Source organism: Giraffa tippelskirchi, chromosome 6 (assembly GCF_054371585.1).
Source record: "Giraffa tippelskirchi isolate mGirTip1 chromosome 6, T2T-mGirTip1v1.2.pri, whole genome shotgun sequence".
Classification (NCBI taxonomy): Eukaryota; Metazoa; Chordata; class Mammalia; order Artiodactyla; family Giraffidae; genus Giraffa; species Giraffa tippelskirchi.
In genome coordinates this window covers 33,202,812-33,221,624 of record NC_137280.1, presented here as the reverse complement: position 1 = coordinate 33,221,624, position 18,813 = coordinate 33,202,812, and the positions used below count along the sequence as shown (strand labels likewise).

The following is an 18,813-nucleotide window of genomic DNA, read 5'->3' as shown; positions in this document are numbered from 1 at the left end:
ACTCCTTCCCTCAATCTTTCCCAGTGTCAGGGTCTTTTCTACTAAGTTGGCTGTTCACATCAGATGACCAAAATATTGGAGCTTCAGCTTCACCATTAGTCCTTCCAACTAGTATTCAGGGTTGATTTCCCTCAGGACTGATTGCTTTGATCTCCTTGCTGTCCAAGAGACTTTCAGGAGCCTTCTCCAGCACCACAATTCAAAGGCACCAATTCTTTGGTTCTCACAACCATATGTGACCTCTGGGAAGACCATAGCCTTGGCTTTACAGACCTTTCTCGGCAGAGTAATGTCTCTGCTTTTCAGCACACCGTCTAGGTTTGTCATAGCTTTCCTGCCAAGAAGCAATCGTCATCTGATTTCATGGCTGCAGTCACCATCCTCAGTGATTTTAGAGCCCGAGAAGAGGAAATCTGTCACTACTTCTACCTTTTCCCCCTTTATTTGCCATGAAGTAATGGGACCAGATGCCGTGATCTTCGTTTTAAGCCAGCTCTTTCACTCTTCTTCACCCTCATCAAGAGGCTCTTTAGCTCCTCTTCGCTTTCTGCCATTAGAGTGGTATCATCCACATATCTGAGGTTGTTGATGTTTCTCCCGTCTGTCTAGATTCCAACTTATAACTCATTCAGTCCGGCATTTCTCATGATGTGCTCAGCGTATAGGTTAAACAAACAGGGTGACCAGCTGGTAAATGATGGATCAAGAATTCAAACCCCAATTCAGATGACTTCGGTGCCCATTCTGTTGCTATTAAACAAGGAGGCCACCCTGATACACCCAGTAGATCACCCTGGGAGAGTTTATATTTCTTTCTTGACTTTATGTAGGTAATTGACTGTACCTGGGGTAATTTTATTCTGCCCCCTTCCCTTCTTAAAAAATGTCTGTTAGCATGATGCTCAGTCTCATTCTCTTCACACACAGCACTTCTGAGGACAGAGATTAGAGCTCTTGAGAGGGCAACAGATACGTAACTGTCCACGTTTCTCAAGGTATCATCACAGCGCTAGTCCTGTAATTTGTTGATGGCTATTGTCAAGGTCTCAACCAAAGAAAATACATTTTATAATGAAAGGTGTATGCATTTCAGGCTTCTCTGGTGACTCAGACGGTAAAGAATCTGCCTTCAATGCAGGAGACCCGGGTTCGGTCCCTGGGTAGGGAAGGTCCCCTGGAGAAGGGAATGGCTGCCCACTCCAGTATTGTCTGAAGAATTCCATGGGCAGAGGAGCCTGGCAGGCTACTGTCCATGTGGAGTGAGAAATCGGTGCAAGATGAGGACAGGATCCAAGTTCATTGTAGAACTTAGAGTTGTAACAATTTCTTTTTGGTTATGCCTGTCAACTTCCCGTCAACTTTTATTACAGCTTAGTGATTGATGTACTTTGATTACTGCCAAGGCATTTTATTCTTAAAAATGTTCTTTTAACAAGGTTTTCTACCTTTTCTTCTGAAGTTTCATCTTGGTCTCCTAGTTATTGGTCTCCTATCTAGTTATTCCCTAATGTAGCAGTCCCTAACCTCCTGGATCTAATGCTTGTTGATCTGAGCTGATGTAATAATAATAGAAATAACAGGCACAATAAATGTAATGCACTTGAATCATCTGGAAACCATCCCCCCCCCACCAACCCCAGTCTGTGGAAAAATTGCCTTTCACAAAACCAGTCCCTGGTGCCCAAAAGGTTGAGGACCACTGCCCTAATGTCTCATTGATATTTTCTTGTTTATACTGTGGAGGATGTTCAACCATTTTTATTCTTAACGTTCTAAAACCTTTGATCATGTAAACATTCAGAATCACTGTTATTTTTATATTAAGCTACTACTTAACTATGTCCTCCAAGTGCTGCATGAATGCTCAGTCTTGTCCAACTCTTTGCCATCCCGTGGACAAAGAATCCAAGCTCTTCTGTCCATGGAATTTTCCAGGCAAGAATACTGGAGTGGGTTGCCATTTCCTCCTCCAGGGGATCTTCTCGACCCAGGGATCAAACCCACGTCTCCTGCACTGAGGCAGATTCTTTACCACTGAGTCACCAGGAAGCCCTTTAAATGTTAGATATTTGTAAATTAGGGTTACACTTTCAGATAATGAGACATGCCCATTTTTTTTTTTATATATGTGAACATAGACAGATATTCTCTACTATTTATTGAGGGTTTACTGTACACCAAGGATTGTGGCTTATAACAATTTTTTTCTAATGCCTGCTACAATATATGTATTCCAGTTTTGCATATGAAGAAACAAGCTTTGGTTAAGTATTTGTCTGAGACTACTTAATAAAAGAAACTGAGAATGAAGCCTGTATATGTGTATATGTTTAAGAACATCATCATAGTGTCTAAATTCTTTGAGTACTTACTATGTGCAAGGAAGTGTATTAAGCACTTTATAAACGTGAGATTTTATTTTTATTAGTTTTGTGAGCTTAATTTCAAAATGAGTTATTTCCTTTAAAAATTGCTTAAAATGAGGTATTGTTTTCTTAGTGTCCTATAAACTTATCACTAATTCCAAACAAAACTTTGTTTGTTAAAACTCTTCTCAATACATTCGTATGGTATTCCATCAATCTTTTCTCATTGAAGAAAAATTTCCCCAAAGAATTCGGTTTAAGTAAGTCGATCTCTAGACCTGCTTAAAGCTGTCCTGTTTGGATTTCCTTTCACCAGTCTCCTTGAGTTGCCTTTCTTGGCGTCTGTGTTACCTTCCCTCCTCTAGGACCCTAGATCTATCTCTTCCTTTGTTTTCACCTTCGTTTTGATGGACCCCATCCCCCTGTTACCTCCTGAGAAAAGGTACATGGGAAGCATACTTCTGAGAACTTCGTATCTGATAAGGTGTGTATTCTACCCTTGTATTTAGTTGATAAATTGATTAGATAAGTTGATTTTAAAAATAAGTTGAAAATTGCCTTCCCTCACAATTTTGAAGCCTCTAATATCTTCTAGCTTCCAGTCGTGGTTTTGAGAAATCTGAAGCCTTACCACTCTTGATCATTGGTATGAAATACACATTTTTTTGAAATTATTAAATCTTCTATTTCTAGTGCTGAGAAACTTGATGAGAATATGCTTTGGTGTGAGTCTATTTTTATCCATTGCATTGTATACTTAGTGGTTTTTCAAAGTAGAAACTCATGTCATTCATTTCTGAGAATTTTTTTGAATTATTTATTTGATTTCCTTTTATCCAATTCATTCTGTTCTTTATTTCTCTGGCTGCTATTTTTGAGATGATAAATTTCCTGGACTGGTTCTTATTTTTGAAGTCTATGTTTCCTATTTTTCATCTCTGTTCTTTTTGTTCTGTTTTCTGGTAGATTAATTTTATCTTTCAAACTTCTATGGCACTTATAATTTCTACTATCATTTTTAACTTTCCAAAGAGATTTTTTTAGTTTTCTGAAGTTTTTATAGCATCCTAATCTTGTTTTGTGGATGTAATCTTTTTATATTTTATTGAAGATGGTAATGGTAACATTTTTATTTTTTCAACTGAAATTTATTTCACTCTCTATTTCTTCCAATACACTTTTCTTTCTATTCATTCTGATCTTTTTTGATTGGATATTGTCAGATGTTTGTAGATATTGGGCTTTCCTGGTACTTAAATAGCCCATGCTAAAAATTAGGAAGATCTCTATAAATTGGGTCTGTCAATCATGGTTTTCATTGTAAGATGAATTGGCTGGATATTTTTTAGAACAAGAGAGTGGGTCATCTTATGTCACGATTTCTAGGGTTTTTGTTGTTGCTGTTATTGTTGTTGGTGGTTTGTTTTTAATTGGGCTGGGCTGGTTAATTACTCAGAAGACCCAGTATTCAAACTCTAGTATCTGATTGCTGGGTATAAGCCTTGTCACTTATTAACTTCCATTATCCGGGTATATTTTATTATTTTTAAGAAAGTTGGCCATCTAAGTGTAGATTTTCTAGGAATGCCCATTTCCAAAGAGGATTCTTTTAACCAGAAATTTTCTTCCACTACAATTATAATCTGTGTGTGAGTTCCTAAAAGAATACCCGGTGCATAGTAGGTGCTCCAAAAACAACTGTTGCCTGAATTCATATTTTTCTCAGCACATCAGGCTATTTGAACAATGTACAATGGGATGAGAAAAAAGCCTAAGTTTCCTAACTTCCATCCTAGTGCTATAGTGTACATATAATTACTCAGATTTGACAAAAGCAGTCAGGCAAACTAACATATTAATAGATTCAACCCTGAAAGAGAGAGTGTTCTGTTTATGGAACTTCTTGGAGTAAGAGTGTATTTTATATTTGAGATCAGGGGTTATTGAGGTGGCAGCCAGCTGTAAGTTAGCCTGGAAAGGGCAAGTGGAAGCGTGCTGGCTCAGATCACAAAGCTGCTCCTCTTAGGAACCTGCAGACCCTTGTGTGTTCAGACGGCGGCATTTTGGAACTTGATTTAAGCACACATTCTGCTGACTGCTTCCTAGAGACTTGCCCATCTGCTCCTTTCTGCTGACTGGGTCTTTTTGAACTTAGATGTCCCCATGGGTCTCCCACAGCCGCCTCGTTCCATTCTGACCTAGCCTTTTCTCCTCGCTTGTCCTCTGTGTCTTCCCACCAGTTCTTCATCATTGGGGTGGAAATGGAGGAGAGCTGGGTGATGCTGAGCTGGCCTCTCTGGAAGAGCCAACTGTGGAACCCAGACGACTCGCCTGTTGGCATGACCAGATGCTCTGTGGTGACGCCTTTGTCGTCTGTTTGGACATCTGGGTTCCCAGTCTCAGGGTGCCACCAGTAGGTCAAGACTCCCTGAAAGAAGAAAGAGGTGAGCAAGACCTCTCCCCTGAGGGCTGTGAGACCACCATGTTTAAAGATAATCTTTCAGAAAAGCTTGAACTTAGACTCAGTCAGCCAACCATGTTGGGTTTGTCAGGAGATGAGAGGAAAAAAAAGGGTACTGTACAGGGAAATCGGGTAATAATGAGGAGAGTGTGGTGTCTGGAAATACATAAAGAAGAATCATTCACTATGTATGAAGGCAAATAATTTATCCAGTTAACACAGCTTTATTAAAAAAATAATTTATCCAGTTACAAAGACCTAAAAGCATAGTTTGTTGCAAACCTGAAGGTTTTTAAATTTTTTTTACATAATTCTCTATATTGTTAGTATCCTAGAGGGAGATACTATTAGAAATTCAAGAATTAAAAAATGCAACATAGCATTTCCTTACCAGTCAATTTAACTTTTTAAAATAATCATAATTACACATTTATTACATATACCCTTTGGAAAGTAGAAAGAAAAAAATATTATCCAAGGACCTAACTTCAAAAGACAGCCAATGTTAAGTATTTGGCGTATTTTCTTCTAGGCTTTTTCTTTGAATGGTTTTTGGTTTTGCATAGCAGGCATAAGGCATTTCACTTGCCTCATAGTAGATTTTTTTGGTCTTCAATTGGAGTCAACTGTGGTTATATTCTGATAATACATGTCTGTGATTTATTCTTGTCTTGTCATGAGGCTGAATAAGCAGTGCTTTAGTTCTTGGCTTGAATAAATTCTTTATATGCTTTTAACATAAAACATTGTTCAGATTAGAAAGTGAATAATCCTTAGAGCAAAGAAGTATGATGTATGTTTCACAACCCTTTTTAAAAAAAAGTATCAGATCTTAAAAAAAAAAATCAGAAGCACAAAAATGGCTTGGGGAAAATGTGTGAAACAAAGATAAGATTTTTAAGGTTTCTAGATGGGAGGCAGTCTCTCAGTGGCCCTAGGACACATCATAGATGCCTAGCATTGCTTATTAAATAGACAATAATTTTTATTACACATACCATGGTGGTCTCAAGGCAGAGAGGGAAACCTTATCTTTTCCCTTAGAAAAGGCACAGAAAAGAGTAGTTGAGTGCAATAGAGGCACTGCTGAAGCCAGTTAGAAATTCTGGCCCTGCCTTCACTACTAACTAGTTGCTACATCAGAGGCACTTGCCCTCAATATCATAACAAATAAAATGAGGTGGTTAAACTATATAATTTTAATGAGTTTCTCTCCTCCTCTGACTCAATGAGTTTATGATCCTGGGACCAAACACTGAGAATATAAAGATGCAGAAACCCAGCAACTTGACTCTCCCTTTACCTCCTCCTCCACATCTAGTCAGTTACTGGATTTGACCCCTTTTTGTTATCTAAGTCAGGGTCTGGCAAATGACCATCCTAGGGCAGAGTTATACTCATTTGTTTACAGATTTATTGCTGCTTTTGTACTGCAGCTTCCCTGGTGGCTCAGCTGGTAAAGAATCCGCCTGTGTTACTGGAGACCCTGGTTTAATTCCTGGGTCAAGAAGATACACTGGAGAAGGGATAGGCTACCCAGTCCAGTATTCTTGGGCTTCCCTGGTGGCTCAGCTGGTAAAGAATCTACCTGCAATGCGGGAGACCTGGGTTCGATCCCTGGGTTGGGAAGATCCCCTGGAGAAGGGAACAGATACCCACCCCAGTATTCTGGCCTGGAGAATTCCATGGACTGTGTAGTCCATGGGGTCGCAAAGAGTCAGACACGACTGAGCGACTTTCACTTGTACTGCAGTGACAGAGTTGGGAAATTGCAACACTGTCTGGTTAGCAAAGCTGTAAATATTTACTATCCAGACCCTTGACAGTAAAAGCTGATCAACCCCTGATCTAAATAATTTACAAACACATCTTGTCTCATTTTCACTACATTTGTCCTAACTTAGGTCTTCATCTCTTCTCACCTGGAGAACCCAAGAGCCTTAATCTTAGAGTTTCTCATTCTAGTTTTGAGCCTCCCAAATGTGTTGCACACAGATGCAGTATAATTTTTTAGAAAAAATTTGAAATGGCAATCTGCTTGCTTAAAACCCTCAAGGGGCACCCTGTTGAACTCAGGATAAAAATCCCAGTTCCTTACCTAATACACAGTTCTCAAACCACTCCACTGACATCTGAAGACCCTTCTAGTTGTGAGAGTAGGAGTTTGTTTGATGTGACACCTGTGGTATGAATTTCAGCCTTAGAAAACCCAACCTAACTCAACCAGGCTTAAGTACAAACAGGCTTTATATTGGCTTACCCAACTAAGAAGCCTGGGTGCAAATCTGGATGAAACCTTTCCCAAGGCTAGGTTTCTAGTTGTGTTATCTGAACTCTGCTTCTCTGTTGGCTCCTCTGCTGTGGTAGCCCTGTTCACACAGTGGCTTTCATCTTGGGAAGTCAGGACTGCCATAGCAGTTCCTGCCTCATAGCCTCCTTTGGAGACATTCTTTCCCACACATGTGCAGAGGTCTCTCTGAATGGACAGCATAGGTCATGTGATCCAGGATAAGGGGCCGTGCTGATGGGTTTAGAGCCAGTGCCTGTGCTTGAGCTCAGGAATTGGTGAAATCCCACCTGAACTGTAAGGAGTGGGAAGAGGAGGAGGGCATTATTCCAAAGGAAATATTGGGCTGTTGTGGAAACAGGATGGAGGTGGACTGGAACAAAATAACCAAGATTCACTGAGCATGCCATGAACAGGAGCCCTTTGGCAGTCATGCAGTAGTAGTTGCAATCAGTACCTGGAGAGGCAGACTATCACAAGATCTGGGAATTGTGATTGCCTTTCTTAGTGGTTCTTAATTCTGGCTCATCATTAGAAGGACCAGATGCCTGGGCTCTTCCAGGACCAATGAACTTGGGAGCTCTTTCTGCTTGGCCAAGTAAGAATGATTTAGTAAGTTCTCCAAGTGACTGAAATGTGTAGCTGAGGTGACCCATTGACTGGGCATATGCCCTGACTTCCTTTACTGGTCTGTGGAATGGGAACAATTCTATCATCCATCCAGATTTGGGGAATGCATAAATGAGGTGATTCTAGCATCCATCAGCCAGCCAGATTTGGGGGGTGAATAAATGAGTTGATATATGTAAGGAATATAGCCTACCTACTTACTCAAATAAACGGTAGTTTTTTTTTTTTTTTTTAATAAGGGCACTGGTTATGTTGGATTAGGGCTTACTCTCATTGCCTCATTGTACTTTGATTACCTCTTTAAAGGTCCTGTTTCCAAATATAGTTACATTAGGACTTAAAACATTAGCATATGAATTTGTGTGTGGGGGGAGGGTCACTATTCGGTCCACAGCAGATACTTATCTTTTCATTTTCTGATGATAGCTAATGTTTCTTTCAGTTCAGTTCGGTCGCTCAGTCATGTCCAACTCCTTGCAACCCCCTGCCTCCCTGTCCATCACTAACTCCCAAAATTTACCCAAACTCATGTCCATTGAGTCGGTAATGCCATCCAACCATCTCCTCCTCTGTCATCCCCTTCTCCTCCTGCCCTCAATCTTTCCCAGCATCAGGGGCTTTTCAAATGAGTCAGCTCTTGGAATCAGGTGGCCCAAGTATTGGAGTTTCAGCTTAAGCATCAGTCCTTCCAATGAACACCCAGGACTGATCTCCTTTAGGATGGACTGGTTGGATCTCCTTGTAGTCCAAGGGACTCTCAAGAGTCTTCTCCAACACCACAGTTCAAAAGCATCAATTCTTCGGCACTCAGCTTTCTTTATAGTCCAACTCTCACAATCATACATGACTACTGGAAAAACCATAGCCTTGACTAGACAGACCTTTGTTGACAAAGTAATGTCTCTGCTTTTTAATATGCTGTCTAGGTTGGTTGTAACTTTCCTTCCAAGGAGTAAGCGTCTTTTAATTTCTGCAATCACCATCTGCAGTGATTTTGGAGCCCCAAAAAATAAAGTCAGCCACTGTTTCCAGGTTTTCCCATTTATTTCCCATGAAGTGACAGGACTGGATGCCATGATCTTAGTTTTCTGAATGTTGAACTTTAAGCCAACTTTTTCATTCTCCTCTTTCACTTTCATCAAGAGGCTCTTTAGTTCTTCTTCACTTTCTGCCATAAGGGTGGTGTCATCTACATATCTGAGGTTATTGATATTTCTCCCAGGAATCTTGATTCCAGCTTGTGCTTCTTCCAGCCCAGTGTTTCACATGATGTACTCTGCATATAAGTTAAATAAGCAGGGTGACAATATACAGCCTTGATGTACTCCTTTTCCTATTTGGAACCAGTCTGTTGTTTCATGTCCAGTTCTAACTGTTGGTTCCTGACCTGCATACAGGTTTCTCAAGAGGCAGGTCAGGTGGTCTGGTATTCCCATCTCTTTGAGAATTCTCCGCAGTTTATTGTGATCGACAGTCAAAGACTTTGGCATAATCAATAAAGCAGAAATAGATGTTTTTCTGGAACTCTCGTGCTTTTTTGATGATGCAGCAAATGTTGACAATTTGATCTCTGGTTCCTCTGCCTTTTCTAAAACCAGTTTGAACATCTGGAAGTTCATGGTTCCCATATTGCTGAAACCTGGCTTGGAGAATTTTGAGCATTACTTTACTAGCGTGTGAGATGAGTGCAATTGTGCAGTAGTTTGAGCATTCTTTGGCATTGTCTTTCTTAGGGATTGGATTGAAAACTGACCTTCTCCAGTCCTGTGGCCACTGCTCAGTTTTCCAGATTTGCTGGCATATTGAGTGCAGCACTTTCACAGTGTCATCTTTTTAGGATTTGAAATAATTCAACTGGAATTCCATCACCTCCACTAGCTTTGTTTGTAGTGATGCTTCCTAAGGCCCACTTGACTTCACATTCCAGGATGTCTGGCACTAGGTGAGTGATCACACCATCATGGTTATCTGCATCACGAAGATCTTTTTTGTACAGTTCTTGTGTGTATTCTGCCGCCTCTTCTTAATATCTTCTGCTTCTGTTAGGTCCATACCATTTCTGTCCTTTAGATGAGCCCAAAGATGAGCCCATCTTCTGTCCCAAAGATGAGCCCATCTTTGCATGAAATGTTCCCTTGGTATCTCTAATTTTCTTGAAGAGGTCTCTAGTCTTTCCCATTCTATTGTTTTCCTTTATTTCTTTGCACTGATCACTGAGGAAGGCTTTCTTATCTCTCCTTGCTATTCTTTGGAACTCTGTATTCAAATGGGAATATCTTTCCTTTTCTCCTTTGCTTTTCGCTTCTCTTCTTTTCACAGCTATTTGTAAGGCCTCCTCAGACAGCCATTTTGCTTTTTTCCATTTCTTTTTCTTGGGAATGGTCTTGATCCCTGTCTCCTGTACAGTGTCACGAACCTCCGTCCATAGTTCATCAGGCACTTTGTCTATCAGATCTAGTCCCTTAAATCTATTTCTCACTTCCATTGTATAATCATAAGGGATTTGATTTAGGTCATACCTGAATGGTCTAGTGGTTTTCCCTGCTTTCTCCAATTTAAGTCTGAATTTGGCAATAAGGTGTTCATGATCTGAGCCACAGTCAGCTCCCTGTCTTGTTTTTGCTGACTGTATAGAGCTTCTCCATCTTTGACTGCAAAGAATGTAATCAATCTGATTTCAGTATTGACCATCTGGTGATGTCCATGTGTAGAGTCTTCTCTTGTGTTGGAAGATGGTGTTTGCTATTACCAGTGTGTTCTCTTGGCAAAACTCTATTAGCCTTTGCCCTGCTTCATTCTGTACTCCAAGGCCAAATTTGCCTATTACTCCAGGTGTTTCTTGACTTCGTACTTTTGCATTCCAGTCCTCTATGACGAAAAGGACATCTTTTTTGAGTGTTAGTTCTAAAAGGTCTTGTAGGTCTTCATAGAACTGTTCAACTTCAGCTTCTTCAGCGTTACTGGTCGGGTCATAGTCTTGGATTACCGTGATATTGAATGGTTTCCCTTTGAAACGAACAGAGATCATTCTGTCATTTCGGAGATTGTATCCAGGGACTACATTTTGGACTCCTTTGTTGACTATGATGGCTACTCCATTTCTTCTAAGGAATTCCTGCCTGCAGTAGTAGATACAATGCTGCTAAGTTGCTTCGGTCGTGTCTGACTCTGTGCGACCCTATAGACGGCAGCCCACCAGGCTCCGCCGTCCCTAGGATTCTCCAGGCAAGAATACTGGAGTGGGTTGCCATTTCCTTCTCCAGTGCATGAAAGGGAAAAGTTAAAGTGAAGTCGCTCAGTAGTGTCCGACTCTTAACGACCCCATGGACTATAGCCTACCAGGCTCCTCCGTCCATGGGATTTTCCAGGCAAGAGTACTGGAGTGGGGTGCCATTGCCTTCTCCAGTAGATACAATGGTCTGAGTTAAATTCACCCATTCCAGTCCATCTTAGTTCACTGATTCCTAGAATGTCGACTTTCACTCTTGCCATCTCCTGTTTGACTACTTCCAATTTGCCTTGATTCATGGACCTAACATGCCAGGTTCCTATGGAGTATTGCTCTTTACAGCATTAGACCTTGCTTCTGTCACCAGTCACATCCACATCTGAGTGGTGTTTTTGCTTTGGCTCTATCCCATCATTCTTTCTGGAGTTATTTCTCCATGGATCTCCAGTAGCATGTTGGGCACCTACCAACCTGGAGAGTTCATCTTTCAGTGTCCTATCTTTTTGCCTTTTCATACTGTTCCTGGGGTTCTCAAGGCAAGAATACTGAAGTGGTTTGCCGTTTCCTTCTCCAGTGGACCACATTTTGTCAGACCTCTCCACCATGTCCCATCCATCTTGGGTGGCCCCACATGGCATGTCTTAGTTTTATTGAGTTAGATAAGGCTGTGGTCCATGTGATCAGATTGGCTAGTTTTTTGTGATTGTGGTTTCAGTCTGTCTGCCCTCTGATGCCCTCTCTTAGCGCCTACCGTCTTACTTGGGTTTCTCTTACTTTGGTAGTGTGGTATCTCTTCATGGCTGCTCCAGCAAAGTGCAGCCACTGCTCCTTACCCAGAAAGATACAGAGACACACATACATGTTAAACCTTGCATATGTTTATGGACTTTGAAGATGCCTGTTAAAAAGGAATATTTGAAGCAGCCTTGCAGAGGAAAACAAATATCAGAGACAAGGAGGTGTGTAAAAGAGGACAGCCCCATTCATTCATTCACTTACTCATTTAACAGTTATTTGCCGAATGCTGCTGCATGAACCAGGCCCTGTGCTAGGGTTATAACAATGACACCGGCAAGGCTCCTTTGTCTCATGACTTATTTTTTTATTTCTGGAGTCTGGCAGGAAACACATCCACAATTCTGTATTAGAGAGCACCAAGTGCTAGAGAATTGAAATGGAGTGATGTGGTGGTGTTTGCCTGGGAAGCTATTTAGATTTTGTTGTCAGGAATGTCTTCACTGAAAAGATGATGCTGAAGTGGAGGCCTGAATAACAAGGAGTCAGCCATGCACAAAGGGGAAGAGGGTTGATAGCTGATGAAATGTCTGCTAGTCTCTGGTTTATTTTAGTATCAGCTGGCAGAGCCACCTCCTCCAGCACCAGCTGCTTCTCAGATTCCCTTCTGCTGCCTGCAGAGCCAGCCTTCAGGATCTGCTCTGAGATAGGCATGGCTCTTATGGATTGCTCCCCTTGCTCTGGATGTCTTTCTCTTATCCTGTCACAGAAATGTTTAGGTCATGTGTTCAAAGGGGGTGAAACCCATCAAGGCAAATGCCTGTGCTTCTAAACTCTTATTGATGTTCCCAGAGCTTATTCACTATTGTCTCCTGCCTGAATTAGAGTTACCATTGTAGGGAGAGAAGTTGGCATTGGTGTTGTGGTAAATGCAAAAACAATCATTGTGCTGTGTAATGTGCTTCCATAACAACATGGGAATTAAAGGGACCTCAAACAGCACCTGGATGGGATGGAGAAGACTCCCTAGAAGCTGCATGCTGAAAGGTCCCCTTAGGATAAAGAGCAGAATCCTACTGTGGCTTGCAGACTCCTGTGGGTCTGGCACCTGCCACCTTCTCCAGTTCTCCCTACCTCTCGGCCAAAAGAGGCTGGGATCAGTTCTGCTCTGTGCGTCTCATCCTAGGGCAAAGTTTGAAAGAGTAGTTGCCTCTAGGCATGCTCTTTCCCTGCTTATGACAAGCGTATGTGAGGCCAAGCAAACCTCACAGCACGCTGACCTCTGTTTCTCACATCCCCCACACTCACATCCACTGGCCAAATGAACTCGCATGGTCAAGACCAAAGTCATTGTATAGGAATGTATTCTACTCCAAGGGTAGGAGAGTGAATGTTTATCAAGCAGTAATCTAATCCACCCTAGCAGCATGAGTGCTTGGAGAAGGAAATGACAACCCACTCCCTTATTCTTGTCTGGAAAATCCCATGGGCAGAGGAGCCTGGTGGGCTACAGTCCATGAGGTCGCAGAAGAGTTGGACACAACTTAACAACTAAGGCAATCTGATCCACCCTAGCAGCATTAAGTGCTTAGAAAAGTACCCATATAGGTTGACCTAAATTAGAAACAATAGTGTACTATGTAACAATCCAATGTCTGGAAATGAGAAAAGAGAAGTTTGTTAATATATTCACAACAGAGCTGGAGAAAGATTATTATATAGGGTGAAATGAGCATGTCAATAGCCTTTTGGGAGGCATGAGTAGGCTGGTTGAAAATGGAAGGCGGGGCAAAGCTTGAGGATTCAGCTGAAATTGGAAAGTGTGAATTTAGAGCAGTACCTTTTTTATTGTGGTTTTTAATAGCAGCAGCCAAGAAGGCAAACAGTTGGCTTGATAACTTTCTGTGAACTGAACTTTATGTGCTTGATCCCCACTCCTGTCTCCTCTCTAATCTTAAGGAGAGACTGAGATAGTAACAGTTGGTGTTTACAATGTTTTAATTGCTGTCATATTGAGAACTGACTAGAAGCATCTTTAGAAATAATTTACACCACCATAAGACGAATTGCTAATCTTTCAGAGTATTCTTTAGCATTGTTTTTGTTTGTATACCAGCCAAGAAGAGCTAGACCAACCAATGAAGAAACGGCTAAAATATTTTAGAAGCATTGTCTGATTTGAAGAGCTAAATAGGAATATAAATCCTTTCTCAAATACTCCGTCACACTCTCTGCCATTCACTTGTGGTTTGTCATCATTGTCTCCAAGGGCAGTGTGCGTGTATGTGCTTAACATGTCTACAACATACACACCCACCAGTGCTCAGCGGTAGGACTCACAGGTGGAAACATAAGGGCAGTGGAGTATGTGTTGACTTGTTCCAGCTGGCACTGTTTATAGTCCTTATGATGAGCCCAGTATTGAAAGCGACAAAGGTAATGGTGTTGATAATTAGCAACACGATCCATTTGATGCTTAACTTGTGAGTGGTGACTTGAAGTGGTAGCATATTGCTTTCCCCATATAGGCCATGACAGAATATTGACCAGAGTTCTCTGTGCTATACAGCAGGTTCTTATTAGTTTATCTATTTTATATATAGTAGTGTGTATATGTCAGTCCCAATCTCCTACTTGGTCCTTCTGCTTGGATGCCTTCTCCTGAGCTATGAGTGCAGACCTCACCTCTTCAAACACAGTCTAAAATACCAAGTTCCTGTGAAGTCTTGCCTAATTTAGAGGAGGTGGTGGTGGTAGCTGGAAGTAATTATTCCTTCTCATTTTGGAAGCCTCTCATCATTACTTTTTCAGCAGTGTTTATTCCCACCCTGTCTTATCATATCATCTGCAAATAACTGTTGGACTGCTTATGTATGGTCATTTTCTTAGAAATGTTTAGTTCTCTAGTTTTCATAGACAAGTAATTTTTTAAAATGGGGATGCTGAGTTCCTATAACTTTTTTGTTAGCATTAAAACTTACATGCACAGATGCAGAGGTACTCAGGCTTCCCAGGTGGCACTAGTGGTAAAGAACCTGAGTGCCAATGCAGGAGACATAAGAGATGCTGTTTCAATCCCTGCGTTGGGAAGATCCCTTGGAAAAGGGCATGGCAATCCACTCCAGTATTCTTGCTGGAGAGTCTCATGGACAGAGGAGCCTTGTGGGCTACAGTCCATAGGATCGCAAAAGAATCTAACGTGACCGAGGTAACGTAGTAAACTCACAGCCCAGAGGTACTCACGAACTCTTACCTAATTTCATTAAAGATGTAAGTTGACATCAGGAAATGCAGGGAAAACAATATCAAAATGAAGGACACGGCTTCATACTGGAAACATGATCAGTGGAAAACTCCTAAGAGGCTGTTTTCATTGAAAACCAATGACATTTACATCGCATATATTTCTCTTCTCTGGGTAGACATTTGGGATCCACTATTTTAGTACACTGTGACCTTCGCCAGAGCTGAATTATCTCTGATTCCTAATTTATCTTTGTCTTTCTCAGATAATCTTGGGTCTCTAAAAGCTTATAACAGCAATAACAGCAACAACAACAAAAAACTGATTTGTGACAACAGAGGCAAAGAGTTGGGGAGTAGATGTTTCAAACATCTGACAGTTGTCTAAAATAACCAAACAAGAGCATCACTTTTATAAAAGTCTATCTGAAATGTGTATGAAAGGGCCATAAACAGGTTACAAGAGATCTTCATCCTCAACGAGCAAAAATTTTGTAAAATTCCAAATTAAGGCATCATATTTAATCTTTTTCTTATCCCTAAAATGTAGGTTTGTTGTTGTTCAGTCACTAGAATGTGTCTGACTCTGCAACCCCAGGGACTGCAGCACACCAGGCTCCTCTGTCCTTCACTGTCCCCCAGAGTTTGCTCATATTCATGTCCATTGAGTTGGTGATGCTATCTAATCATCTTATCCTTTGCTGCCCACTTCTCCTGCCCTCAATCTTTCCCAGCATCAGGGTCTTTTCCAATGAGTCAGCTCTTCACATCAGGTGGCCAAAGTATTGTAGCTTCAGCATCAATACTTCCAGTGAATATTCAGAGTTGATTTCCTTTAGAATTGACTGGTTTGATCTCCTTGTAGTCCAAGGGACTCTCAAGAGTCTTCTCCAACACCACAGTTCAAAAGCATCAGTTCTTCAGCGCTCAGCTTTCTTTATGGTCCAGCCCTCACATCCACACAGGACTACTGGAAAAACTATGCCTTTGACTATATAAACCTTTGTCGGCGAAGTGATGTCTCTTGCTTTTTAATACGCTATCTAAGTTTGTCATAGCTTTCCTTCCAAGGAGCAACCATCTTTTAACTTCACGGCTGCAGTCACTGTCTGCAGTAATTTTGGAGCCCATGAAAATAAAATTTGTCACTGTTTCTACTTTTTCCCCTTCTATTTGCCATGAAGTGGTGAGACTGTATGCCATGATCTTAGTTTTTTAAATGTTGAATTTCAAGCCAGCTTTGTCATTCTCTTCTTTCACCCTGATCAAGATGTTCTTTAGTTCTTCTTCACTTTCTGCTGTTAGCATGATATCATCTGCCTGTCTGAGGTTATTGATATTTCTTACAGCAGTCTTGATTCCAGCTTGTGCTTCATCCAGCCTAGCGTTTCTCATGGTGTACTCAGCATATAAATTAAATAAACAGGGTGACAATATACAGCCTTGCCATACTCTTTTCCCAATTTTAAACCAGGTTCTTGTTCCATGTCCGGCTCTAGTTGTTACTTCTTGACCCATATTCAGGTTTCTTAGAAGACAGGTAAGATGGTCTGGTACTCCCATTTCAAGAATTTTACACAGTTTGTTGTGATCCACACAGTCAAAGACTTTATAGTCAGTGAAACAGAAGTAGATGTTTTTTTCTGGAACTCCCTTGCTTTCTCCATGCTCCAAGGAATGTTGGCAATTTGATTTCTGGTTCCTCTGCCCCTACGAAACCCAGCTTCTACATCTGAAATTTCTTGCTTCACATACTGCTGAAACTTAGCTTGAAGGATTTGGAGCATAACTTTTCTAGCATGTGAAATGAGTGCAATTCTATGGTAGTTTGAACATTCTTTGGTATTACAATGACAACTGACTTTTTCCAGTCCTTTGACCACTACTGAGTTTTCCAAGTTTGCTGACATATTGAGTGCAGCACTTTAACAGCATCATCTTTTAGGAAATAGCTTGGCTGGAATTCCATCACCTCTACTAGCTTTGTTCTCAAGGATGTCCGGCTCTCGGTGAGTGATCATACTATCATGGTTATCTGGGTCATTGAGACCTTTTTTGTACAGTTCTGTGTTCTTGCCCCCTCATCTTAATCTCTTCTGCTTCTCTAAGGTCCTTACCATTTCTGTCCTTTATTTTGCCTATCCTTGCATGAAATGTTCTCTTGATATCTCCAATTTTCTTGAAGAGGTCTCTAGTCTTTCCCATTCTATTGTTTTCCTCCATTTCTTTGCATTGTTCTTTTAATAAGACCTTCTTATTTATCCTTGCTATTCTCTGGAGCTCTATATTCAGTTGGGTATATCTTTCTTTTTCTCCTTTATCTTTTGCTTCTCTTCTCTCTCCAGCTATTTGTAAAACCTCCTCAGACAACTACTTTACCTTCTTGAATCATTTTCTTTGGGATGGTTTTGGTCACTGCCTCCTGTACAGTATTACAAACCTCCTTCCATAGTTCTTCAGGCACTCTATCAAATCTAATTCCTTGAATCTATTTGTCACCTCTGCTGTATAAGGGATTTGATTTAGGTCATATCTAAATGGCCTAGTGTTTGTCCTTACTTTCTTCAGTTTAAGCCTGAATATTGCAATCAGGTGCTGATGGTCTGAGCCACAGTCAGTTCCAGGTCTTGTTTTTGCTACTGTATAGATCTTCTCCATCTTTGGCTGCAAAGAACATAATCAGTCTGATTTTGGTATTGATGGTCTGGTGATGTCCATGTGTAGAGTCATCTCTTAGGTTGTTGAAAAAGTGTTTGCTATGACCAGCATTTTCTCTTGACAAAACTCTGTTAGCCTTGCCCTACTTCATTTTGTACTCCAAGGCCAAACTTGCCTGTTATTCCAGGTTTCTCTTGACTTTCTACTTTTGTATTCCAGCCCCCTATGATGCAAAGGACATCTTTTTTTTTTTGGTGTTAGTTCTAAAAGGTGTTGTAGATATGGTTATTTAAATCATTGAAACAAATATAGAAAAGCCAGAAATCATTTCCAAATTCTTGTTTTTTCAGTTCCTTTTCAAGTAACATTTATAGAACAAAACAATTTGATTTCAACGTTGGGAAGAAAGACACTGATTTTTTTTTTCCAGTTTGTACTAGCCACTAGAACGTGCTATAATGATGGAAATGTTCAGGAATCTGCACTGTCCGATACAGTAGCCACAGCACCACATGGTTGATGAGCAATGGAAATGTGGCTGGTGTGACAGAGGAACTAAATTTCATCTGTTCTTAAATATAATTAAAATAGCCACATGCAGCTGTTGGCTCCTGTGTTGGACTGTGTGGCTTCAAAGGACTGACCAAGGAGTATTGAGCTGCACTTTGTGGTCCCAGTTTGTATGGCATCTTATCAGTTTTCTTAGTAAACTTGAGAAACTGTAAGATGAGCATTTTTTAAAAAAATTAGTCTCCAGGAAAATCATGCCTATTAAAGGCTCTATTGACTTTTGAGCTACTTTTAGTCCTCAGATGACCACAATTTTTATTTTCTTTCTAAATTAATTATATCTTTATATTTAATTGTCTGTTTCTGACTGTGCTGGGTTTTCATTGCTGCAGGGGCTTTTCGCTAGTTGCAGAGAGCAGGAACTATTCTTTGTTGTTGTGCACATGCTTCCCATTGTAGTGGCTTCTCTTGTTGTAGGACACAGGCTCTAGGGCATGTGTTCTTCAGTTTTTGCAGCACTTGGGCTCAGTAGCTGAGGCTCTCAGGCTCTAAGAGCACAAGCTGAACAGTTGTAGTGTAAGTGCTTAGTTGTTCTGTGGCATGTGCGACTTTCCGGACCAGGGACCGAACCTGTGTCTCCTGCACTGGTAGGTGGATTCTTTACACACTGAGCCACCAGGGAAGCCCTACCACA

The 18,813-nt window shown here is 40.9% G+C and overlaps 1 protein-coding gene across 14 annotated transcripts in view; it reads left to right on the top strand.

Annotated features, from left to right (window-relative positions):
- Positions 1-18,813, top strand: part of SAMD12 (sterile alpha motif domain containing 12) — a 442,508-nt gene that overhangs the window by 15,171 nt on the left and 408,524 nt on the right. For 6 of the 14 annotated variants that reach the window (XM_081505301.1, XM_081505300.1, XM_081505299.1 and 3 more), the window contains exon 2: positions 4,607-4,810. The exons of the other annotated variants lie outside the window; for them this stretch is intronic. In XM_081505301.1, coding sequence (XP_081361427.1) covers positions 4,607-4,810 — 204 coding nt within the window. The remainder of the gene's footprint in view (positions 1-4,606; positions 4,811-18,813) is intronic. 14 annotated transcript variants of the gene reach the window in all.